A 22,172-nucleotide genomic window follows, 5' to 3' on the forward strand; every position below is an offset into this window, starting at 1 on the left:
TGGAATTGAATTGGGCAATCTTGATAATTCAAGACAATTATTTGTTTTGACTTTTGGGTCTCTTTTTTCCCTCTTGATATTTGGTTTAAACAAAAGATTATACATATAATTTGTAACACCCCTAATTTTTAAATTTATTATTTTATGGATAAATATTAAAATTTTATTTTATTTAAATTTAAGGAAATTATTTGAAATTTTTCGAGTTTTAGAAATCAGGTTCGATTTTTCGAAAATAAAAACTTTAATTATTTCTAAAAATTAATTTAAAGATCACGTGGTAAAACTAAAAATATATTTGGAGTCTACGAATTTTTCTGAATTTTCTATAATTTTTTTGGAATTTTTGGGCTTCATTTTTGGTCCCAAGGAAGAGTAAAAATTTAAAATTTTGTATCCTGAATCGAATCGGCCGAATCGAACCAACCGGATTGGACCGACGGAATCAGGCCGGCTCCTTTTTCTTCTTCTTCTCCTCTTCCCGCGCGCGTTCTCCGCCCCCCCCCCCCTCTCTCTCTCTCTCTCTCTCTCTCTCTCTCCCGCTCTCCCGTTTTCTCTCTCCTCCCTCCTCTCCTCGCCGACCCGTCGCCACCCCAGCTCGCCGGCGCGCCGTCCCACCAACTCCCCACAACCGACCGGCGCCCTAGGCAGCCGAAAAACGCGCGCAAACCCCTCCCCTACACGCATGTGACGCTTCGTCGCTGAAATCCGGCCGATCCGGCCACCGATTGGGTCGGGTCTTGTGTCAAACAACATCTTCTCGTCAAGAGCTTTCCATAGACACCAAGAACACAGAAATCCATCGAGCGGTTTGTCCAATTTTTGTCCGGGAAGTTTTAACCCATTTTGATTTTTGGGCTAGATTTCTCGCAAACCGTGAACCCCACGAGAAAATCGAGAATACCAGAGCGCTCCACTCGTCGAGAGCTTTGTGGCAATATAAATTTCAAATTTTTTCGACACCATTTTTCGGTGGGTCCCACGGAACTTCGTAGTGTTTTTCCGAGCATTAAATGAGCTTAGAAAATTTCGTAAAATTTATGTGCTAACCCCCGTGTTGTTGGCTTCGTGTAGGTATCTTCAATTCGTAGAAATTTGACAGCTGTCCGGGTCTGTGAATTTCCGGCCAGACAGGCCAACTACCGAAAAATTCTTCGAATTGGATCGAGATTTTGGCTACCCCACCATTTTCAGATGTCCCGAGCGCGTCCTCGAAGTCGGAATCGGCATAGGTAAACCCGAACCTTGCTTTTTCATAATTTTCTAGTACTTAAATGGGATTAAAAATTCATAAAATATTCCTGGTAGCTCAGAAAATTATGATTCTTTTTGCAATAGCCTAATAATATTGCTAAGGACCGCGGGGCAAAGTTTTAGAATTTTTAGAGCTTATTTGGGCAGTTTTTTACAAAAATGATCAATTATAAGGACTAAACTGTAAATTTATATATTGTGATTGATGACTGTTTGGATGGGCCCATGAGGGACTGTGTGATATGATTGAGTTGTGGGTGTATGGTTGGTGAATATAGAAGTGCGTTTTGAGCCCTTTTGCAGGTTGGGTAGGTCCTAGGTACAGGGGAGACTCTGTCGGATTTTCGGCACGACTTAGGATGTATTTGGTCTTTTCTTAGTTTGTATTGAGTCAAATTTATTTAATAATTATAATAAAATTGTCAGATGAGCCGGGACAGCCTTCTTCCTCCGCCTAGCCGCCACGGTGACTGTTGTCAAGTCTGTGAGTAAAATATTAATTTTAATTGTAATTTTGATATTATTATATGTTCAAGCATGCCCATGCATCACTTATATGTATATATCTATGTAGTTAAACTCTAGGCACGTTTTATGTTGCATTCACAACTATTAAAATGCCATGTATGTTGTTGTGGTAATTTGGAGCAGTGTGCGTGCGTGTAATGTGGTGTTGACTATGGACAGGACGAGTAGACACGGCTTGAGATCTTCGCTGGGATCCAATCCTTCGGGGGTAGTCACGGCTTGAGTTCTTCGCTAGGACCCCGATTTGGTTTATTAAGCGAAAGTCCGCCTTGAATTCTTCGCTGGCACAGGTTGGATTTAAGAGAGCTGTATAGGGGATCAGCTCTCATATATTATGATTGATATTACTGAGTGTGTGAGTGCTCCAAATTTACCTTTTTGCTGTTATGATGTGAAAATATTGTTGATGTTGCATTTCACTCTACATGGTGCATTAGCTTTAGATAGCTATAGAGATTATGGTTAAAATTGATATTTTACTCTCTGAGTCGAACGCTCACTCCTGTTCAATATTTTTCCAGGCCACAGGAGGATATTTGTGAGGTTAACCTGCTTTTCTCCCTCGCAGGTTGTTTATTAATGTTTGTATAAACCTGTTAATTCTAGAATTTCCGCATGTGTTAGAAAATATTTATTTGATTTGGGTCTGTAATATAAAATGTTATCTTGGACCTGTAAACTTATTATTTTATACATGTTGATGGACTGGATGAGAGAGCTGAGCTCCCATTTATTTTTATGACATTTGAATATGTGGAAGGTGAGCTGAGCTCCCCAATTGATTACATATTATGTTTATAGGTTGGGTGAGTCAAAAACTCCTCGTTGAAATATCCATTTTATGGCCGGACTCTGTCCGGTTGAATTCTTGAAATTGGGCCCAAATGGGCCTTAGAGTTGGGATAAGGAATAGTTAAGCTTACTACGGGCCTTGGGGGCTTTAGGCTGGCCTAGATCCTAGTGTTGATCCGGCCCATAAGTTGGGTCATGACTAATTTCTTAATTAAACCCCAATTATCTTCCTATCATATGTTTTTTTGGAGTAAATATGACCACATGAGATATGACTGTTAGTTTAACTAGGGCATTTGCTTGATTATTAGGGACTTAGCTTGATTAACTTTGTATTTATACTTTATATTACATCATTATAAAAAAAAAATCAAAGAAAAGGCTCCAATTTCTCATTTAATTGACAGATTTTTGTCCATTTATAACTGATTAATCATTCAACTATATCAAATGATTGAGGAAATTATAGTAGATATTAGCCTCTTTTCTGAAATATATTTTCTACATTTTTTTGTGCTCGAACACTAAAAAAATGAATTAAAAGAAAATATTTTTCTAATTAAAAGAAAAATTAAGTTATTTTTAAGAAAAATGACTTTCTCTGTTATTTTTTATTTTATAAATTTTAATAATTTTACTAAAATGTGAAAATACTTATACAAATATGATATAGATATATTTCATTAGTTTAATATTGCAACTAAATAACGAAAAATATTTTAATAAAAAATATTTTTTTATAAAATATTTTTCATATATAAATTATTTTCTACGAAATAGACGGAGCTTAAATGAGAGAAAAAAAATAAATTAACTAAATCAAAATCATTTTTTTAGCTTCTTTTGAATAGATTTTAGACATAACTTCATTTATATTTCATATTTTTTATTTTAATTTTAGATTCATAAAATTAATTTAAAAAAATAAACTATTCATTTCAATTATTTTTATTGACTATTAAAAAAAATTATAATAAACCAAAATTTTTAAGTTTAAAAATCAAATCGAATCGATTTATTAAAAAATCTAATTACATTTTACCATTAAATCAGTTTGATTTTTTTTTTTTTTTAGTTTGAACTGAATTTTATTAGGATGACTTCATAATTTGTGTTTCAAGGCATATAATGATTTTATTTAATATATTTTTTTTATTTCATTGTAACAAAACAATAATAGGAATAAATTCACTTAAAAATGACCATTGGTTCAATTTAGATTGATTCTAATTTAAATGTTCAAATCTTAAAATTAGAAGATATAGTCGCTCAATTTTAATTTTAGTTCGATTTTAATTTTAATTTAATTTAAATACTGAAATTGTGATTTAATCTAATTTAATAGAACTTAATTATAGTTTGAATAAGTGTCCCTATGAAATTTTGATTTTAATTTACTTTTTGAAAAAAGCATCATATTATTGAGAAAATTAAAAAAATTATTATTTTAGAATTTTATGATTAAAATATATTAAATTTAATTTAAAAGTAATTTTTATTTAACATGTTTGAGATAAACAGCAGCATAAACATTAATAGCAAACACAAAGTACCCGTAATTTCAAGCCCACCCAAAAGCCGAAAGTAGTACTGTGGTGTGGAACTCTGAATTCTCATTTCGAGTTCGGCCCAACAACCCCAAACCATCTTCGGTTCCAGTATCGACAACTTTCTCAAGAACCCCACTCTCAAATCTCTCTCGCTCTCTCAAGTCTATTGCTGCAACCTGCAAGCTAGAGGTGGCCACGGTCCGGTTTTGAATCGGAATAAAATCGGATCAAAATCTATCAAAATCAGAACCGATTTCGAACCGAATCGAAACCGTCTTTATGTGGTTTGGTTCAGGTTCATATTTTTTAAGAACTATGAATCGGCGGTTCCAAATCGGATTGAATTGACGATTTCGAACAGAATTAAACCGGTGATTTAAATATAAAAAATTTAATAAATATGTTACCTCACTTCTAATTTATTTATATATATCATTAATTCTCTACATAAGTATTCTCTGCATTTTCTTCAATTCTTAATATTTTTTCAATTTTTCTCAAATTCTCTAAATAATTATTTTCTACACTCATTTTAATTTCCAATACTCTCTTAATTTTTCTACTTTATTATTTTATATATTTATTGAAATTTTCAATATTATCTCAATTACTTTGTTATTACTTTAAATCCTTAATAAAATTTCCAATACCCTCTATTTTATTTTTTTTTCTATTTTATTTTTTTTTTCTATTTTATACTTTTTAATTATTAATTATTATGTAATTAAAAAAAAAGACAAGTAATAGAACTAGAAATTTTTATTCCTCTAAATCCTAAAGGGATATTTAGGCAAAATTAAGTTCCTACACTTTTTGCTAATTTCTTTAAAAAAAATTAATTTTATCTCTAATTTTTTAATCAGGTTCAAGTCTATATTTATTAAATTTTTCTTAAAGATAAATTATTTTATTCCTTTTTTTTCTTATTTTATTTTGATTGAAAGATTTCTAAGAAAAATTAAAATATTTTTACAAATATAACTTAAATTTTGAATCAATAAAATTTTTCTCTAATTTTTTTTGTCTAAACTACTCTTAAACCATACCTAAATCGCTTCCAAACCGTCCTCCAAACTGTCTTGAACCGTTCTTTTTCGAACGGCCTTCAAAACATTTTGAACCGAGGCTCAAACCAGAACCGGCAGTTCAGGGAACCGTCTTCCAAACCATACCCTGACGGTTTAGTTCAGGTTCATGATTTCATTGAACCTAAACCGGCGGTTCAGGAATTGTAACCGGCGATTCCTGAACTGTGGGCACCCCTGCTGCAAGCTGCTCAATCACTGCTTCCTCTTGCATAAATGTTTTTTTTCTGTACAATGTTTTTTTAGTGAATATTGCTTGCATGTTTTTTAATATGTGCTTCTTGCCCTTTTATTCTTTCCAGATTGTACTGAGAAAGCGAGAGAGCAACCATTTTGTCTTCTGATGCAATGTGCAGTGTTTATTAGCTAAGGCAAGTAATCGTTTTTCTCGATTAATTTGTGCGTATCTGCATGTGTGTGTAAGAGTTATATTAGATCTTCACTGTTTGTTTATATGTGTATACGATATTCCAATAACCCATAAAAGATTTGGCGCAAGTAGAATTGAATGCAGGAAGGAATCCATATTGTGAACTCCATCTAGTTCTGAGTGGAGGCTTGATTGAGTTTGGTTGAATTTTGGAGTCCTAATTGGGTAATACAACAAAAATTAATATTACTATATTATGCATTTGAACCTGAGTAGCTTCTTTTTGATAGATTTTGACAATTTATTTATTTATTTTTTTTCCCTTTTCCGTTTGTGACATAAACATTCCAGTCTCAACTTGAAGCTTCTGACTTTTATGGGATAGATTTTTCCATTTAAAAGGGTATGAAGCGGTTCAAGTATATTTAATGATACGCATATCAATTTATGTGGGTGGCGTGCGAATTGCATATATTCAGGTAGGGGATGACTTCATTATTTATCTTCTGAAACATACATTGATGTTTTTGCTGCTTCCTCTATCTATCAGTACTCAGTAATATGGTCCTTAAATTGATGAAGGCCAAGATGCTTTAGTTTCTGTCATCTGTCATCCACATTGGTAATCAGGAGTTGAAATTAACACTTTTCATGTTTTTGCATAATGTTGCTTGAAGCAGCAGCATTGCTTCTCATGCTGGTGCAATTGATTTGCTATTATTTCTGGGAATGTAATTGAAAAAAAAATCTTATATTTGAAAAAAAAAAATGTTACTTGACCAACTTGTTTCTATATCCAAAATTTTCCTGTAATATTATGATTAGATCAATTACTATTACTGATGTAATCTAATAAGCACAACTCGAATTATGTGGAGCTAAAAAAGAGGAAATTATATGTTACCTAATGGGGAAGTTGAAATGCACTTCTTGAAAAATGCTAGCAAAATTTTGTTAGTGGTAATGGGAGGCATGCCAGTTATTTACATGACTACCAAATGGCTTTTGCATTAATTAATTCTTTTTGAAGTCTCTTAAGTTTGAAGCACAATAGTTGGACTTTTACCTTTTTGTCTGTTTAAAATTTTATTTTACCCATATGTGCTTTGTTAACTGGTTTTAAGTATATGCATGTGCTTTCAAAGAAAAGGATGCATCCTTTTATGTACTAGTTCTTACTACTGTCTAGCTCTTCATTTGGAGTTGGGAGAAGTTGAGTGGCTTTGTTCAAGTATTGAAGAGAAACCAATCAGAGCATTAAAAATTACTTTCTTTGTTGAGGTCAAAGTTGTTACCATGAAATATAATTGAGATGTGCATCTTCTCATTCACAACTAGTATGAAGTTGATTGCTTAGTTCCTCATTGATTTTGAGATCAAATATTATATGCTTAAAGGCTCAGTTAGTGGACCCCAGTCTGTAGCTAAGCATATGCACGTAATGGAAGAAACTAAATGGAATGCAAGGAGAGAGAATAGAAAAGGAAACAAATTTGTTTCATGGTGACAGGAGACGTGTCTAATTTGGGGTTACGTGTTTGATTGAAGGGAGGGAATCTAGGTGGTGGAGATTTATTTGGCTTTTTGCTAATTTTGCTTGCTTCTTTTTCTGAGATTGATGATGGAATGAGTCTTGGTCTTTTGGTACAATCATTCTGTGGGCAATTCATTTCTCTGTGTCTTTCTGTCAAGGCCATAGAAGCCATTCGCAAAAGTGGTTCGCATTATTCTCAACTTCTACTTCCACAGATTGAAAAGAAGGCTTTCTCGCTTTGCTATAGAATGTGCTCTTTAAATTCAAAATCTCTTGTTAAATCACCAATTTTTTTATCGAGTTTTCTATGATTTTGTTCATGCTTTGGTACTATTCAGTGGTGTTTTACTTTCGAAGTGTGTAAGTTTTGTGTCTCACCAGTGAAATGTGATTTGGTCTACTTATTTGTATGTATTTCATCTGGGTCGTTGTTGATATGTTCTGCTAGAACAATGCATCTGGAATCTGCATTCGAGTATGAGTATGTTTTCCTTGGTCAATGAAAGAAATGTTTCTGTTGTATTGTGATAATATCATAAGATGAAGATGTTGATTTGTATTTCATGTTTGAAGTTGTGACTGTTTAAAAGAGTGGCATGCACCAACACTTCTTCAAATACAGGAGAAAGAAAACCCCCCGTGGCGCAATGGGAGACAAGTTAGTAAGGCAGGCAACCGATGAGAATTGAAGTCTTTAAGTGATATTTGGCTAGTCTTTGTTAAAAGAAACAGAGATCAGGTCCTTTCTGCTCACCTTGTATGGAATATGAGGTTGATAATAACCCTGGTGCATTTGAATTTGTGAGGATATTATCTATCAGGTGCTTCACACCAAATGAAGTTCTTAATTTATTACAATAATTTATTACAATAATTAATTTTATTATTATAAAGAGAGTAAATAATAATTTTCGTCAAAAATTTCTATTTTTTTCTGTAGCCTGTATCAGCTCGCCCAGTCGAACTGTGTCATTGCTCAGTAAGCATAGAAAACAAAAACAGCAAAGCTCCAGACAATGAATGGGCGTCTCAGATCGCGTCTCCCTCTTCTCACCAGGATTATGAGATCCGATTCCCTCTCTGCTTCCTGATCGGCGTTTCAATGCTTCGTTCTCCGCCCTGCTTTCTTATCTGAGGTAGCCCTGCAAAACCCAATAACTCTTGAAATCTTAACACAACTAAAGTGAAATAGTAATTTAGGGCTGAGTTGAGCAACGATTGTGCCTTTTTTTTATCAGGTCTTACAATGATGGCTGTTCCCTGTTCTATAATCTCGTTTCACTATAATTGATTTGATTTTGCACCGTAGTTCTTACATTTTCTATACAAACTGTAGGAATCATTATTAATTTTCGAGAGCAAGTTGTTTCTGCCTACTCTCTTCTTGTGCACTGAGTAATGACTAATTATGCTACTGCATAGGGACAAAAGGAGGAGAAGGTTAAGTTAAGTAAACTTATTGTTTTGATGGTGCTTATTGGACATATGAATGTGTGTCTGTTTGCGTGTGTATGCGCGCGCGCATGCAAAAGTATGGTTGTGACCATTCTTTAGGCATTGATGAACAAAAGATGTCCTTTTGGCTTAGATGAATAAAAATTGGATTCGGTTATATTAAATAAATTTCCACTGGTTTTCTTGAAAACTCCATGATAGAGATTAAGTGGGACAAAATGCATCTTCTTATAGCATGGCTATTTCATGTAGCATTTTCAAGTGACCCTTGATTGTATTTGTTCTTTAAAGAAATAGAAAAACTTTTTTATTAGAGAAGACTAAAGAAAAGGTGCTTATCATTCATTTTACATGATAATATCGAAGCTATAACTTGTATTGTGATTTTTGAAGATTGTCATATCAGACATTACATGTTTGTAAACCTTTTGGTTAACAGTGAACATTTTGTTCTCTTTTTTCTGATATTTTTCTTACTTTATGGTGCTATAAGACACTGGATTATTATTTGATGCTGATACAACAGTGTGATTAACTTTGTTTTAGACCTGACTGGGAAATGTGATTTGGCATGTAATCATTGAATTGTTAAATGTTTTTTTTTAAATGTCATATGAATTCAAAACTAGGAAATGAAGTTTGAACTTGCAATATGTCTTTATTTACAGAGGGGCACTAAACATTAAAATTGATTATCTTTATTTGTTTTAATCCTGCTTTGATGGTTCTGTCTACTTGCTCTGTTTGGGGATCTGGAAACTATGCTTTTGCTTTGTACCTTGCTGGCAAAAATGCTAATGCATAGGAAAAAGTTGAGTCTGACTGAAATTCTTGACTTTGTGGAGGCTTCAAAGAAAAACCCTACATTTGCTGAGTTCACAAAGGACTTGACAGTGCCTTCTGATACAAGAGTCAAGGCCATTTTCGAAATTTGTGCCCAAGCTAAATTTTCAGATGTTACAAAGAACTTTTTAGGTAAGATACAGTTCTGAAAACTGATATTTCATGCACCTAACTAAAAGTTTCTACTTTGAATGCCTGCATATCTTTGTTGAGGGTGGAGGGATGAGGGCTACCTCTGATTGTGAAGCTCTATTATGAGTTTACTTTGTTGCAGATTTATTTCTTTTCTTAAAAAGTTGAAAACAGAGTTGATGTTGCATCTTAGTATGTGTTTCAGAATGGTTCCAAGTATCACTCCTTTCTCCACCACCCCACCAACCCCCACCCCCCCGTGTTCTTTACATTTTGCAGCTTTAATTTTTTTTCTTTCCTGATAGCTGATTCATATTTGTACTGAGTGTTAGTCGTAAAATTTCATTTTTGTAGCAATGTAGCTATGTTGGCTGAGAAGGGAAGGTACATTGATAGCATTGTTAAGAAATTTGTGGCGTTGACCATGGAAGATAAGGAAGTATTGAAAGCTATAGTCACAACTGTCGTTGTAAGTTTGACACTTTGGTTCACTATCAAACCTATATTGTTAATATCTGTTGCAGTTCTGTCTCTTATCTATTGTATTTTTTTATACATCAGGATATCTCCTTGTGGAATTGAATTTTGAAACTATTTGATATCGATGTAATTTTTACTTTAGTCAGATGCATAGTGCCTGTAGCTTGAATTATATTCAAATCTATATTATCTTCTTGTCACCTAACGTATTTAGCTGATCCTTGCAATTTATAGGAGTAATGTTGCAGTTGCCTAGTTGCCTGCTGCTTTGTTTTGTGAATTAGCTGTTGCAATTTCACTCCCAGCCCTTGCCTCCGTAAGAGAAGAAAGAATAGGAGACTTTGCAGGATATACATTGGCAGGGGAAGATAGTTAAGCTAGAACAGAAGGTATGAATTGTAAACCTTATTAGTTATTCAATGCCCTCGTTATTTTACAAGGGAGTGAATCTAATTATCTCCAAGTTACATCAGATTGATCCAGGTATTCTTGGGGATCTTGTGCTAGAGTTTGGGCAGAAGGTGTTTTGATGTGTCCATTAAGACAAGGGCGAAGCAGATGGAGGGGTTCCTGCATGAGCCTATAAACGTTGGCACCCTTTAAAAAGTGCTGCACCTCTTGGGGATACCTCTGCAACAACTTCCATCAATGCTCTAGGAAGGAAAATGATAGGGATAGAACCAGGAGGAATGGATCAAGACCCAAAGCCATTGTGTTATATTACATGAAGCAATGAAAAAAGAAAATATGAAGGGCAGTCTCTACAAGCCATTGAGGTTCTATCGTAGAGACTGCCTCTTCTGTTTTCTTCTTTCATTGCTTCGTCTAATACACCCTCAATGGCACTGGCCTTGATCCATTTCTTTTAGTTCTATCGCTATCACAAAATTACTCTGAACCCCATTTTCATATGATGGGAAAGCATCTCTTCACAAATAAAAATTTGTTCGGGTCAGGGCAACCGCTAGCAGACCTCTAGTTATCCTACATATATAGAGTTTTACGCCCATTTTTGTGATGCATATCAGCTTTTTCTCTTTTTTTTTTTAATTATTTAATAAAACACTATAGTCCCTCAAAATTAAGGGTATGTACAGTTTTTGAGGACTTGAATTGAATCTAAGAATCCTATCACACTAACTTAGAACTGTAATATATATAAGTTCTCAAAAAAAAAAAATCAGTTATATATTTGTAATATAGTTATATATATTTATATGTAATTAAAATTGTAATATGTATATACATATATATATATATATATATATATATATACACACACACATAGTAACTATAATTGTAGACTATATAAATTAATATTGTCATTCATTCCTTTAATTTTTTAAAAAATAATTTTAGCTATAAATATATTAAATTATCCTATAGTCTAATTATAATTGCATTAATATATTATATAATATACTTTTTAGTCTTTAGTCTTTATATATATACACACACACACATAGTAACTATAATTGTAGACTATATAAATTAATACTGTCATTCATTCCTTTAATTTTTTAAAAAATAATTTTAGTTATAAATATATTAAATTATCCTATAGTCTAATTATAATTGCATTAATATATTATATAATATACTTTTTAGTCTTTATATATTTATATAAAGATTATATAAATAAGAAATAACTATAAGATATAGTTATATAATATATTATGTATTAAAAATAAAATTTAAATTTTAAATGATGATTTATATTTGACTTTTTATGGCAGTAATTGTATAAAGTTGTTTTAAGAATCAAAATTAAATTGAATTAAAACTAAAACATTGAAATTTTAAAGAATCAAATTAAATTAGACCTACATCCTACTTTTTGAAACTGCAAAGACCAAAATATAGATTAAGGTCTTAGTAATTATTCCAATAATAAATCCCAAACCTAAAATTTATGAATCAAAGCTTTATTATTTGATTTTATTTTTATCTAAAAATGAAAAAAAAAGGTAATCTGATTCTAGGCTCAGGGGTGCTGTCAATTTATTAGGATTCTATTTTTCTTAAATTCAATGAGGAATTCCTACCTACTAAAGATACTAGGGTAAAGATGAAGTCAAATCAAAATGTGTATCTTATAATTATATAAACAATAAAAATAAACTATTGCTCAATATGTTTGGTATTTACATATAATAATAATAATAATAATAATGACCACGTATTTTTAACAATTTATCAAAAAATATAAAAATAAAAGGATAATATCTCTTTCCTCACCCGAGTCCCAAATTTTTCCTCATCTACCAATTGGAGATAGCCTAATTGATATTCCTTCAAGGTTTGGGGAGTGGAGAGATATTGAATTTGAGTCTCTCCCTCTACCTATTAGATAATTCATCTTTATGATGACTACTTTTCATTAAAAAAAAAAATTCCCATTTGTTCCAAACTTGATTTTCTTTTCATTAAAAAAAAAAAAAATCCCATTTGTTCCAAACTTGATTTTCCAATGAGATGGGAAGGGAATAGCAAAATTCCTCTGGCCAACTCCAAAAATCACAGATACTCCAAGCTGAATCAATAGGGTTATTGATGCCACAAAAAGGGAGAGAACTTTCTTGTCTTTACCACTTTTGGCTTGCCTGTTTATCTGCTTTAAAGATGATGAATATGTTCCTCACATGAAGCAAAAAGGGTTGAAAGAGTAGAAAATAAATGGAGTTGACATGCTTATCCTCTTCCCTTTTTTCCTTGCATGGTTCTCATGACTTCTTTTTTAGCTTTTTAAGTCATAATTTATGATAAAAGATACTATAGAAGCTCCATCTCTCTCTCTGCAATATCTTCATACATCAAGATTCAAGACTAGACAATGATGTGCATTTCTGGGTAGTGGGTACCAAGTTCTTAACTACGATTTTAGGCTACGTGGTCTTTCTTGTCTTCTTAACTAAGTAGACCAAACCTATTTACGTTGCTTGGGACAGCCTCATAAGACAGATTTTTTTCAGTACAGCTGTGGGATACAGGAAAGAGAGAGAGAGAGATATATATGTGTAAGAGAATTAAAGCTTTTGATGCATTTGAGTAACTTGAGAGTTTTCCACTCTCATCTCACTTTTTCCCTGGAAATCTGCTTCTGTCTTAATCAAAAAACAGGATAAGCTTTGAACAACTGTATTAATTCCCTTGTATATTTTTCAAGAATTGACCAAGACTAGCTTATAATGCTCATTTGGATTGGAAAATGACTTGGAATTTGCTGATAGTATTTTCCATGGTACATGAAATTTCTTTTTTCCCTGGGATTTAGTAGGGAGTGGAGGTGGAGGGTTAGGTAGGGAAAGGGAATTGGAATGGAAGATAACTATGACAACACATAAAGAAAATGAAAGATCTCTGGCTATAATTCTTGATTTTTTTTTAATTATTGGTCTAATAATCTAATTGTGAGCTTGCATTACCAGAATTCTGAACCTGCCGCCAAGGTCTTTAATTACTCATAATAAAAGAAATACATGTGTCTAGATCATTGCCTTGGATTGATTGAATTTGGAGCATTTGAACCTATCAAACAGTTTTCTGATTTATGGTATTGAATTAAAGACCCTATTACCTTTAATTACTAGCAGGTGTACCAATTCATTGATCCAATCCTAATTAGTGTATTTCGAAAATTTTTTATATGGAAATTATATAAGAAGAGATTTATCTGTAATGATGTGGGAGTTTTTGAGAAACAGAAAGCAAAGTACAAAAGAAGAAACAAGAAATATTCTCTGTATCTACATGTACAAGACAGGAAATTTCAGGACAACTTTCAGAGAAATTGACAGATATATATAGGAAATTGATTACTAATATTTTATGATGAATAACGTTTTAAGCCTTAGAAGACAAGCAGAGGTCCTAATTGGAAATGAAAAAGAAACCTCCTAAACATTATATATATATATATATATATATATATAGAGAGAGAGAGAGAGAGAGAGAGAGAGAGAGAGAGGATCATGCCAATCTACATGTCATGATGTTACCATTATCTACTAATCTTTGCCATTTATTTTAACTGCTAATAACAAATTTAACATGAAATGGACATATTTAACATGAATATATGACTGCATTTACATAGAATTTTGGTCCTCTGTTTACTGGTTCAGCTACATCGGTATCAAAGAGATATTACCATTCATATATGGTTTTGCTGAAACAAACTTCAAAATTTTTTTTATTGGATCTTACAGTGTTGGAACAGCTTCGATTTCAGTATCAAAACTCATAGGTGATATGCTTTCATTTTAATCCTTCATTTTCTTTCCCCGTCCTCTTTATTTTCTTCATTTATGGCAAGTAATTTAGCTAAAATTTGGTTAAAAAGATAAGGGTATTGTAAAAAGTTTCAGATTCTGCGTTTTCTTACCCTTTTTTCTTAGCAGGAAAATTAAAGAGAGGCTATGATTTGCTTGTAAAGCATGCTAGCTAGGCTGTTAGCTCAGAATGAGAAATAGAGAGACATGCTTGAATATTATTCAAGCTAGTCATCTTTAATTAACAAATGTAGTAACAGACAAGCATGTAACTAATATATGCAACTTTTTGCCATAGAGAAGGAGAAGAAGAGTATTGAAATTACTTATTGCACTTTCTCTCCTTCTCAAGCCACATGAGTTTCTAAAGTATAAGCTATGAAGCTAGAGAGAGAGAGAGAGAGAGAGAGAGAGAGAGAGAGAGAGAGAGAGAGAGAGGCATTATCATTTATGTGAAGTGGAAGCAAAATTGTTTGTGTCTCATATACACATGATGATTATCTTATGAGTGAAGAAAAATGCATCGAAAAAGACAAGATAGAGTCAAAGACAAGAAGACCAACCATCTCCTCTCTCTCTCTCTCTGTGATCTCTCTCAATCTCTCAAAGGAGGAGGTCCCCCTCCAATCCGTTTTCCACTCTACCCATGAACCGACAACAAACACAAATATTCCTCTCTCTCTCTCTCTCCCTCTCACACCCCCCCCCTCCCCCCCCCCCCAACAATTTTCATATTCTAAGCAAACCCCACAACCATCACCATCATCATCACTCTTACCACCACATGAAGCCTCCCCTCTCTCTCTCTTGGATGCAAACATATCATTTAGCTATATAGCTTTCTCTTATCTCCATCAAGCAAGTTAAAAAAAGAACAAAGGCTCCACTAGATCAAATCCAAAAGTAGCTATTCTAATAGCGATGAGAAAGCCGGATCTAATGGGGAAAGAGAAAGTGAGCAATAACAAGGCTAAGCTTAGAAAAGGTTTGTGGTCACCAGAGGAAGATGAGAAGCTCATCAAGTACATGTTAACTAATGGACAAGGTTGCTGGAGTGATATTGCTAGGAATGCTGGCTTGCAGAGGTGTGGAAAGAGTTGCCGTCTTCGTTGGATTAACTATTTGAGACCTGACCTAAAGAGAGGTGCTTTTTCCCCTCAAGAAGAAGAACTTATCATCCATTTGCACTCCATTCTTGGCAACAGGTCCTTTCTCTATTCCTCTTTTAAGATTATGATATGAAAACTCTAGCTATGTAATACAATATGAGACTCCAACACTTATATTTTAGGTCACCTTTCTAGCTTTTGAATATTATTGTGATGAAGATGCTAGTCTTGGATTGAGAGAGAGAGAGAGAGAGAGAGAGAGAGCTACTCCATTAAACAAATTAACTTCCTGCTCTTAGCTCATTGTCCCAAGAAAATTAGTGATATTAACAATAATTCATGTGCTTATAGTGACATGATATAAGGGTAAGAATGAAATGGAGATGAAAAGAGAGTGGATACGTAGAATGTCAATAACAAAGCAAATTCTTGAAATTTCTATTGGTTATTTTTACTTTTCTTCGCCTAGGGACCTGGAGCAATTGTCACAATTAGTGTTCATTTTCCTGCTCGCTTTATCTCTTAGGTTGTAGCATGTAATGGGCAATGAATGATCAATTCCATATTCAATCCACATACATACAGGCTTAGACAAACCTTAACCTTCAAGAAAATCGTATTTCAGGCTACATTTTATGTCCTTCTTAGATTTTGGCTTCATAGATTTCATACCGCAGACCAAATAGTTGAACAGCCATTGATTCATGTGCTCTTCTTCTTCTTCTTTTCTTCTTATTATTTTTTATAACGAAGACTAAGAAATTTTGTTAATTTGGAAGTCATGAGTACAAGAAGATCAAAGATTGGCAAAGTCCTCGAAACTTAGCCTCTCATTAGTCTATATGCTTAAATTGAATATAATTTTGATTCAGAAAATGCATCATGTCCAGTCCCAACCCGAATCTTCCACATCTCTTGCCTTTTCCATGGCAAAAGTTTCTCAGTCAACCTTGGAAAATAGCCATTTGTGTCTTTCGATTGTTTAATTTACTTTGAAACTTCCACGTATATACATGCTACAGATTAAATTTCCATTTCACAACTTTTTAACTTATTTTTTCCATAAGCATTCAAAACTTTTTAATTAATTAGGTAGCTAATATTTTCCATACCGCTATTCTGTTATTATATGTTACAACATCCCACATTGGTGGGAAATGGGCTGTTGGAGGGGTCTATGAAGTCCAACTATTAAGGGTGAGCAGATTTCGGTTCAAATCGAAAAATGAACAGAATCGAATCAATTTGGTTCAATCGATTTGATTTTAAAATTTAATCGGTTCTGTTCGGTTTTATATTATAAAAATTTCGATTATTTCAGTTCAGTTTTGAAGAGAAAAAAATCGATTAAACCGAACCGAATAGTAATTTATATGTTCAAATTGAATCAAATCAAACCGAATCGATTTTTGAATTGATTTATTTTTATGGAAAATTTATGAATTATATTTAATTTTATATATATTAATTGTTTAATTTCATTGATTAATGGTTATTAGGTTCAAACCAAAGTCAAAATTTGATCAAATAATTTGAAAATCAAGTCTAAATTAAAAATTAATTAAAAATCAAAGTCGATCGGTTTAAATCGAATAGAACCGAAATAGAGCGGTTCGGTTTGATTGGTTTTTCACCTATTTCGGTTCGGTTCGATTTTTAAAATACATAATTTGATTTTTATAATTTAATTCGATTCGATTTGGTTCGAACCGAATGCTCACCCCTATGACTATCAATAAATAATTTAGGTTAAAAATTTTGATCTATTTGATTAAAAATTTAAAAATTATTGTGTTACAATTGAAATAAAGTCGCTATAATTTATAATTGGAATCGAATTCCAAAGGAATTAATTTTCTTTGAACTCTAAAACAAATATAAGGAGCAAAGTTCAGATTCAATTCTTGAAAAAAAAAAACATTATTAGAAGGGTTAACACAAAACTCGAAAGGAATTAATTTTCTATAAATATATATAGGTGTATTACATTTATTCTATTTTATATCTATATATGCAAGTTGCTTGACAATCTCACGTTGAATTTTGTGTCTAGGACATTTTTAGGGCACGGAAAATTGCCTAATGGTCAGAAATAGAAATGGGTGTGCTTATTGACCTTTCCTATTCATTTTTCTATACCGTAACTCTATCCATGCATCTGAAATTCATAAAATATGATTAGTTATTATATATAAAATAAGGTATATAAAATTCATATTTTATCTTGAATAATATATATTTCAGGTGGTCTCAAATTGCGGCTCGTCTTCCTGGAAGGACAGACAACGAAATAAAGAATTTTTGGAACTCTGCCTTGAAGAAAAGACTCAAGATTATTAGCAATAACAATAATAACAATCCTTCGACGACCTCACCAAATGAAAGTGATTCTTCAGAGCCTAGAGATAATGTCATAGGAAATGTCATGTCCATGCATGATCATGACCTTATGGCAATGTGCATGGACTCATCTTCCTCATCAGCTTCCATCCAAGCCATGGTCGCCGGCAGCGGCAACCAGTTCGATCCTTTCTCTATCCTTAATAATAACCGGTTCGATGGGACTGCGGCTGCTGGTATATTCGACGTGCCTACATGCTTAACTCAGGTGGGTATGGGGGGAGATGGATTTTACAGTGAATATGGGATTTTAGAGAATTATCATAATAAAATTGGGTTAGAAAGGGACCTTTGTCTTCCTCCACTAGAGAGTAGTAGAAGTATTGAAGAGGAGAAGGAGAATAATAATAATAATAATGCTGTAACTAATCACAGCTTTATTAGCATGAAAAGCAATATCAACCACAACGATAACATCAACAACCACTTGAACGATAATAATTCTTGCTTCAATAACACTGATCATCAGCATCATCATCATCATCAGAGAAAAGTAGAGGACATGTTTGGGTTTGAAAATCATTGGCAAGGTGACAACTTAAGAATGGGAGAATGGGATTTGGAGGGTTTGATGGAAAACATTTCTTCCTTTCCTTGCCTTGATTTCCAAGTTGGATAAACTGTCCACCCTTTGAACTCTCTCTCTCTGTCCCTCTCTCTCTCTCTCTCTCTCTCTCTCTCTCTCTCAAAGCTACCCCAACCCAAGAATGTCCTAGGAAATTTTGGGCATACATCTTTTTCCAAATTCTCTGAAACTTTTCTTTTTCAGCCATATACTTTTATCTTGTTTCTTTCTATATATATACTATTTCTTTCTTTATTGTTGAAGTGATGAATCTGCAATAAGTATTGCGAAGTGGAGATTATATACAAGTAGGGTGGGCACAGATTCTTGTATACGATGGAGTAGTTTCAGTTTCTTCGCGAGAGGCAAGACAATTTGGGTTCATTTCTTGGAACTGATTGGTGCAATAATCATCGCTCCAAGGAAGAGAAATGTGAATAGTATATAGAAGAGAAAGTGGATCAGCAAAATAAAAAGATTAGTTGGTGAGCCAAATTGTAGTTAATTTCATGTACAAACAAGGAAATAATGAGGAGGTCGATGGTGTTCTTAGTTGCAAGATGACAATGATATACAATTCACACTTTGTAAGCACTTGTTAATAAGAAATTTCATGCAATCTCTCTCTCTCTCTCTCTCTCTCTCTCTCTCTCTCTCTCTCTCTCTCTCTATATATATATATATATATATACATTGTTAGTGTGTAAATATAAAATCATACCCCCCATTCCTCCCTCCATTTGTATCTAATCTAATGCATAAATTTAGCTGTTTGTTTAGGAAAACATGCATATTTGAAACAATTAATATTTTCTATTTTCATTGGATAAAATCAACATTAAATTTGATTACATTCACATATTTAATTTCACGTATGAATATTATTTCAAATTCAAGTTTTCACTTTCAATTCCCTACTAAAAAATAAAACTTCTCATAAAAATTCTTTACTCTATAGTTAGGATTTTTTTTTTGGAAATTTGTTTAAATTAACATTTAATAAAGAAAATTTAGCTTTGATGATAAATTCTTATGGTATTTTTTCAAGAAAAAAAAAAAACAATTACACTATATAGAGTGAGATGTCCTTCTCTATTTCATAAACCCATTAGTAATTAATTTGAAATCTAACACTACATTATCACAAGAATTTTTTTTTTCTTGTTTCATTTAATCCAAAAAGAAGCAAGTCAAAATAAAGAGATTTAGCTATAATGAGGGTTTGATAAGTTAAGCTTACCAATCCATGTCTTGGTCAATTGGTTAGAGTACAAGTTAGTATATCTTATTAAGCATTTGAATTATGGCTTATACTTCTTAATTAATTGTTTAGCATTTAACTTATATATATAATTGTCCACATATATTATTTGTTATATATTCAGTCATTAATTAATTTGTACAATTGCCCTTAGGGGCTTGCAATGCTAATGCAATGTTATTGAGCTAAAAATAAATTAGACCCATACGATCAAAAACAAAAATAGATCGAACTAAGCTAATGATTGAAAGAAATAAAAAAAAATAAACATATTCAAATTGAATAAAACTAAAAGAAAATGAGTTTAAATAAAGAATAAATTGGGGGAAAGATTTTAAAAAGAAAAAGCTACCGACGCCTGAGAGATTCGAACTCTCGCGGGGAAACCCCATGTACTTAGCAGGCACACGCCTTAACCACTCGGCCAAAGCGTCCAATTTATGAGACTGATGACAAATATATTCCCTTAACCCAGCCCAAAGTCGTAGATTTTTGCTTGGCTGCTACTGCTTGCTGGCGTACCTGGGCTTCCTCAGTTGTGGCCTCCAAGAGTCCAAAAACTTCAAAGTAATTAAGCAGATTGAAACAGCTAATAAATGATCACTTTTGCTGCAATTTGGAATCAAGTATTGCCTGAATATAAATCAAACTTGGGAAGACTGTCCAGGAAATGCTGCCTAGTTCTGAAATATTTAAATTATAGTCATCAATAAACAACCCAAGAATCTAGTAATTGTTGGATTTGTTTATAGGATCTGATTATACATTTTCTTGCTTCAAGAAATTGTTTGATTATTCATCCTATCCTATTTTGTCCAACAGACAGAAAGACATGTAGAGAACAATCTGAAATTGTTTCATCATGGTGAAATCTACAAGCCCTGGCCTTTCTTGCAAAGAGACATTTCAATACTGTGTATTCCTTCGAGACTTCAGGACCCCATACCCTTAAAAAAGAGGATAAGTACATAACATTACAAGAGTATTTTGTAACAGTGAGATCTAGTTTTGGGCAGGGCAAGAAAGTTTATATATGTATATTTGGTAATGATGGTAATAATGAGATGTGGTATTCATAATGTCTTTGTATAAAAGCAAATAAAGCTGCTCCCATTAGATTATTTATCAATGTTCTCACTATTACCTGCAATCATGACTACCATCTTTATATGGATCTACACTTGTGTTTCAATCTATCATCTCTTCAAAAGAAAGGGATATATATGCAATTAAATCTCTCTCTCTCCCTCTCTCCCTCTCTCATTAACTATTTTCTCATCAACAATGGTTTACTATAATGTACCATATATGTGTATCAATTAAAGCATTTAATCATGTGCTCAGTTTCATCTATCAACGGGCAGTCTTCTTGTTCTCTTTCCTCATCAAAAACCTTCTTTGGGTAGCCATGTTGAAAATATTAACACTTCTATCAAACCCAACTAAAATCGTGGGAGTTTCTATGGCAATTTTGAAACTTTTCTTTAAAAAAAAAAAAAGGGCAATTTTGAAACTTTTGAAAGAGAGGCAATCAATCTTTCCCATCAATTTATTCTAAAATTTATTATCTTTCTGTTAAAATTTATTATCTTTATTATGAGAAAAATATATTATTATTTTTCATTATATAACTTATAATTATTATTTAAGTTGATTAAATTTGTATATATAAAAATTACTATTTAATTCTTATCTTTTAACCAATAATTATATAGTCTCTCTATTTTAACAAATATATTATTTAATATTTTATTTTTAATTCATGAATTGTTTAATCCCTTTCATTATTTTAAAGTAAATATTTTTCAACTCAATTATTCAATTATTTCAATTTAAATAATAAAACTATTGAGTCCTGTAATATTAAATCAATTAGCTATTAATTTTTCCATTAATTTTATTATTTTTACTATCATTTTCATTTTTCTAAAAATTTTAAAAAAGAAATTGGGTTTTGAATTAAAGACATCACAAATCAACGATGACTATAATTCCTAACCTTTAAGTTAACAATGCAATAATTTGAATAATACAACTATTCTCTCTTCAAACTAAATTAACTTTTGATGCATGCATTTTATATCATCATTTAGGTATAATTTTTGCACATAATTTACCCTTATTCATAGCTATTATTTTAGATATTAGTATATATTTAGTCAATTTTATAATTTTCACATTTCTTAGTTTAATTTTTGGAATTTATTTGCTTTGTAGGTTAAATCTGGAGAAATTTGATGAATTTTGATCAGAGTAGCCATTTGGAGGAGATTAAAGTCGAATTGCAAAAATTTTGAAGTTGAGTTAAAATGGCAGAGCGACACAACTGCAAAGACAACCGAATTAGCTTATGTCGCAGTTGTGTCGATCGCGTCGATATTCACGCCGAGAGCGACACAATCCGCGACACAACTGACTCGGCTTTTGTCGTTTTTACTGGAAAATAATTGACGTGGCAGTTCCGTTACTACAGCTTTTTACCTCACTTTCTCTGGATCCGTCCCCTTTTACCCATTCTAGAACAGTCCTCGCCTATATAAAGT

At 32.5% G+C, this 22,172-nt stretch overlaps 1 protein-coding gene, 1 long non-coding RNA gene and 1 other non-coding gene across 12 annotated transcripts; 2 read left to right on the forward strand and 1 right to left on the reverse strand.

Moving 5' to 3' along the window:
- Positions 1 to 5,609: 5,609 nt before the first annotated feature.
- On the forward strand, positions 5,610 to 11,163 carry LOC110635702 (uncharacterized). 10 transcript variants are annotated; one of them, XR_009150450.1, is made up of 7 exons: positions 5,614 to 7,594; positions 7,687 to 7,934; positions 8,054 to 8,249; positions 8,450 to 9,543; positions 9,898 to 10,012; positions 10,258 to 10,412; positions 10,497 to 11,163. It is a non-coding gene; the product is annotated as an uncharacterized LOC110635702 (long non-coding RNA). The 10 variants fall into 10 exon arrangements; XR_009150453.1 differs by having other exon boundaries at positions 5,614 to 7,296; XR_009150452.1 differs by having other exon boundaries at positions 5,615 to 7,594; positions 7,736 to 7,934.
- Positions 11,164 to 15,037: 3,874 nt separating this feature from the next.
- On the forward strand, positions 15,038 to 18,959 carry LOC110635714 (transcription factor MYB83-like). Its single transcript, XM_021785143.2, has 2 exons — positions 15,038 to 15,499; positions 17,648 to 18,959. The coding sequence occupies exons 1-2, from the start codon at positions 15,216 to 15,218 to the stop codon at positions 18,420 to 18,422; spliced, it is 1,059 nt and encodes a 352-aa protein (XP_021640835.2). The 5' UTR covers positions 15,038 to 15,215; the 3' UTR covers positions 18,423 to 18,959.
- A 1,022-nt stretch (positions 18,960 to 19,981) lies between these two features.
- Positions 19,982 to 20,063, reverse strand: TRNAS-GCU (transfer RNA serine (anticodon GCU)). Its single transcript has one exon. It is a non-coding gene; the product is annotated as a tRNA-Ser (tRNA).
- Positions 20,064 to 22,172: the final 2,109 nt, after the last annotated feature.

This window comes from Hevea brasiliensis, chromosome 8, assembly GCF_030052815.1.
Source record: "Hevea brasiliensis isolate MT/VB/25A 57/8 chromosome 8, ASM3005281v1, whole genome shotgun sequence".
NCBI classification, from domain to species: domain Eukaryota; kingdom Viridiplantae; phylum Streptophyta; class Magnoliopsida; order Malpighiales; family Euphorbiaceae; genus Hevea; species Hevea brasiliensis.

What these genes read in the sequence shown, in the direction of transcription:
- LOC110635714 (XM_021785143.2), top strand. Translation starts at nt 15,216, where the DNA reads ATGAGAAAGCCGGATCTAATGGGGAAAGAGAAAGTGAGCAATAACAAG. An exon ending in CACTCCATTCTTGGCAACAG is followed by an intron (nt 15,500 to 17,647) that starts GTCCTTTCTCTA and finishes TATATATTTCAG; the next exon opens with GTGGTCTCAAATTGCGGCTC.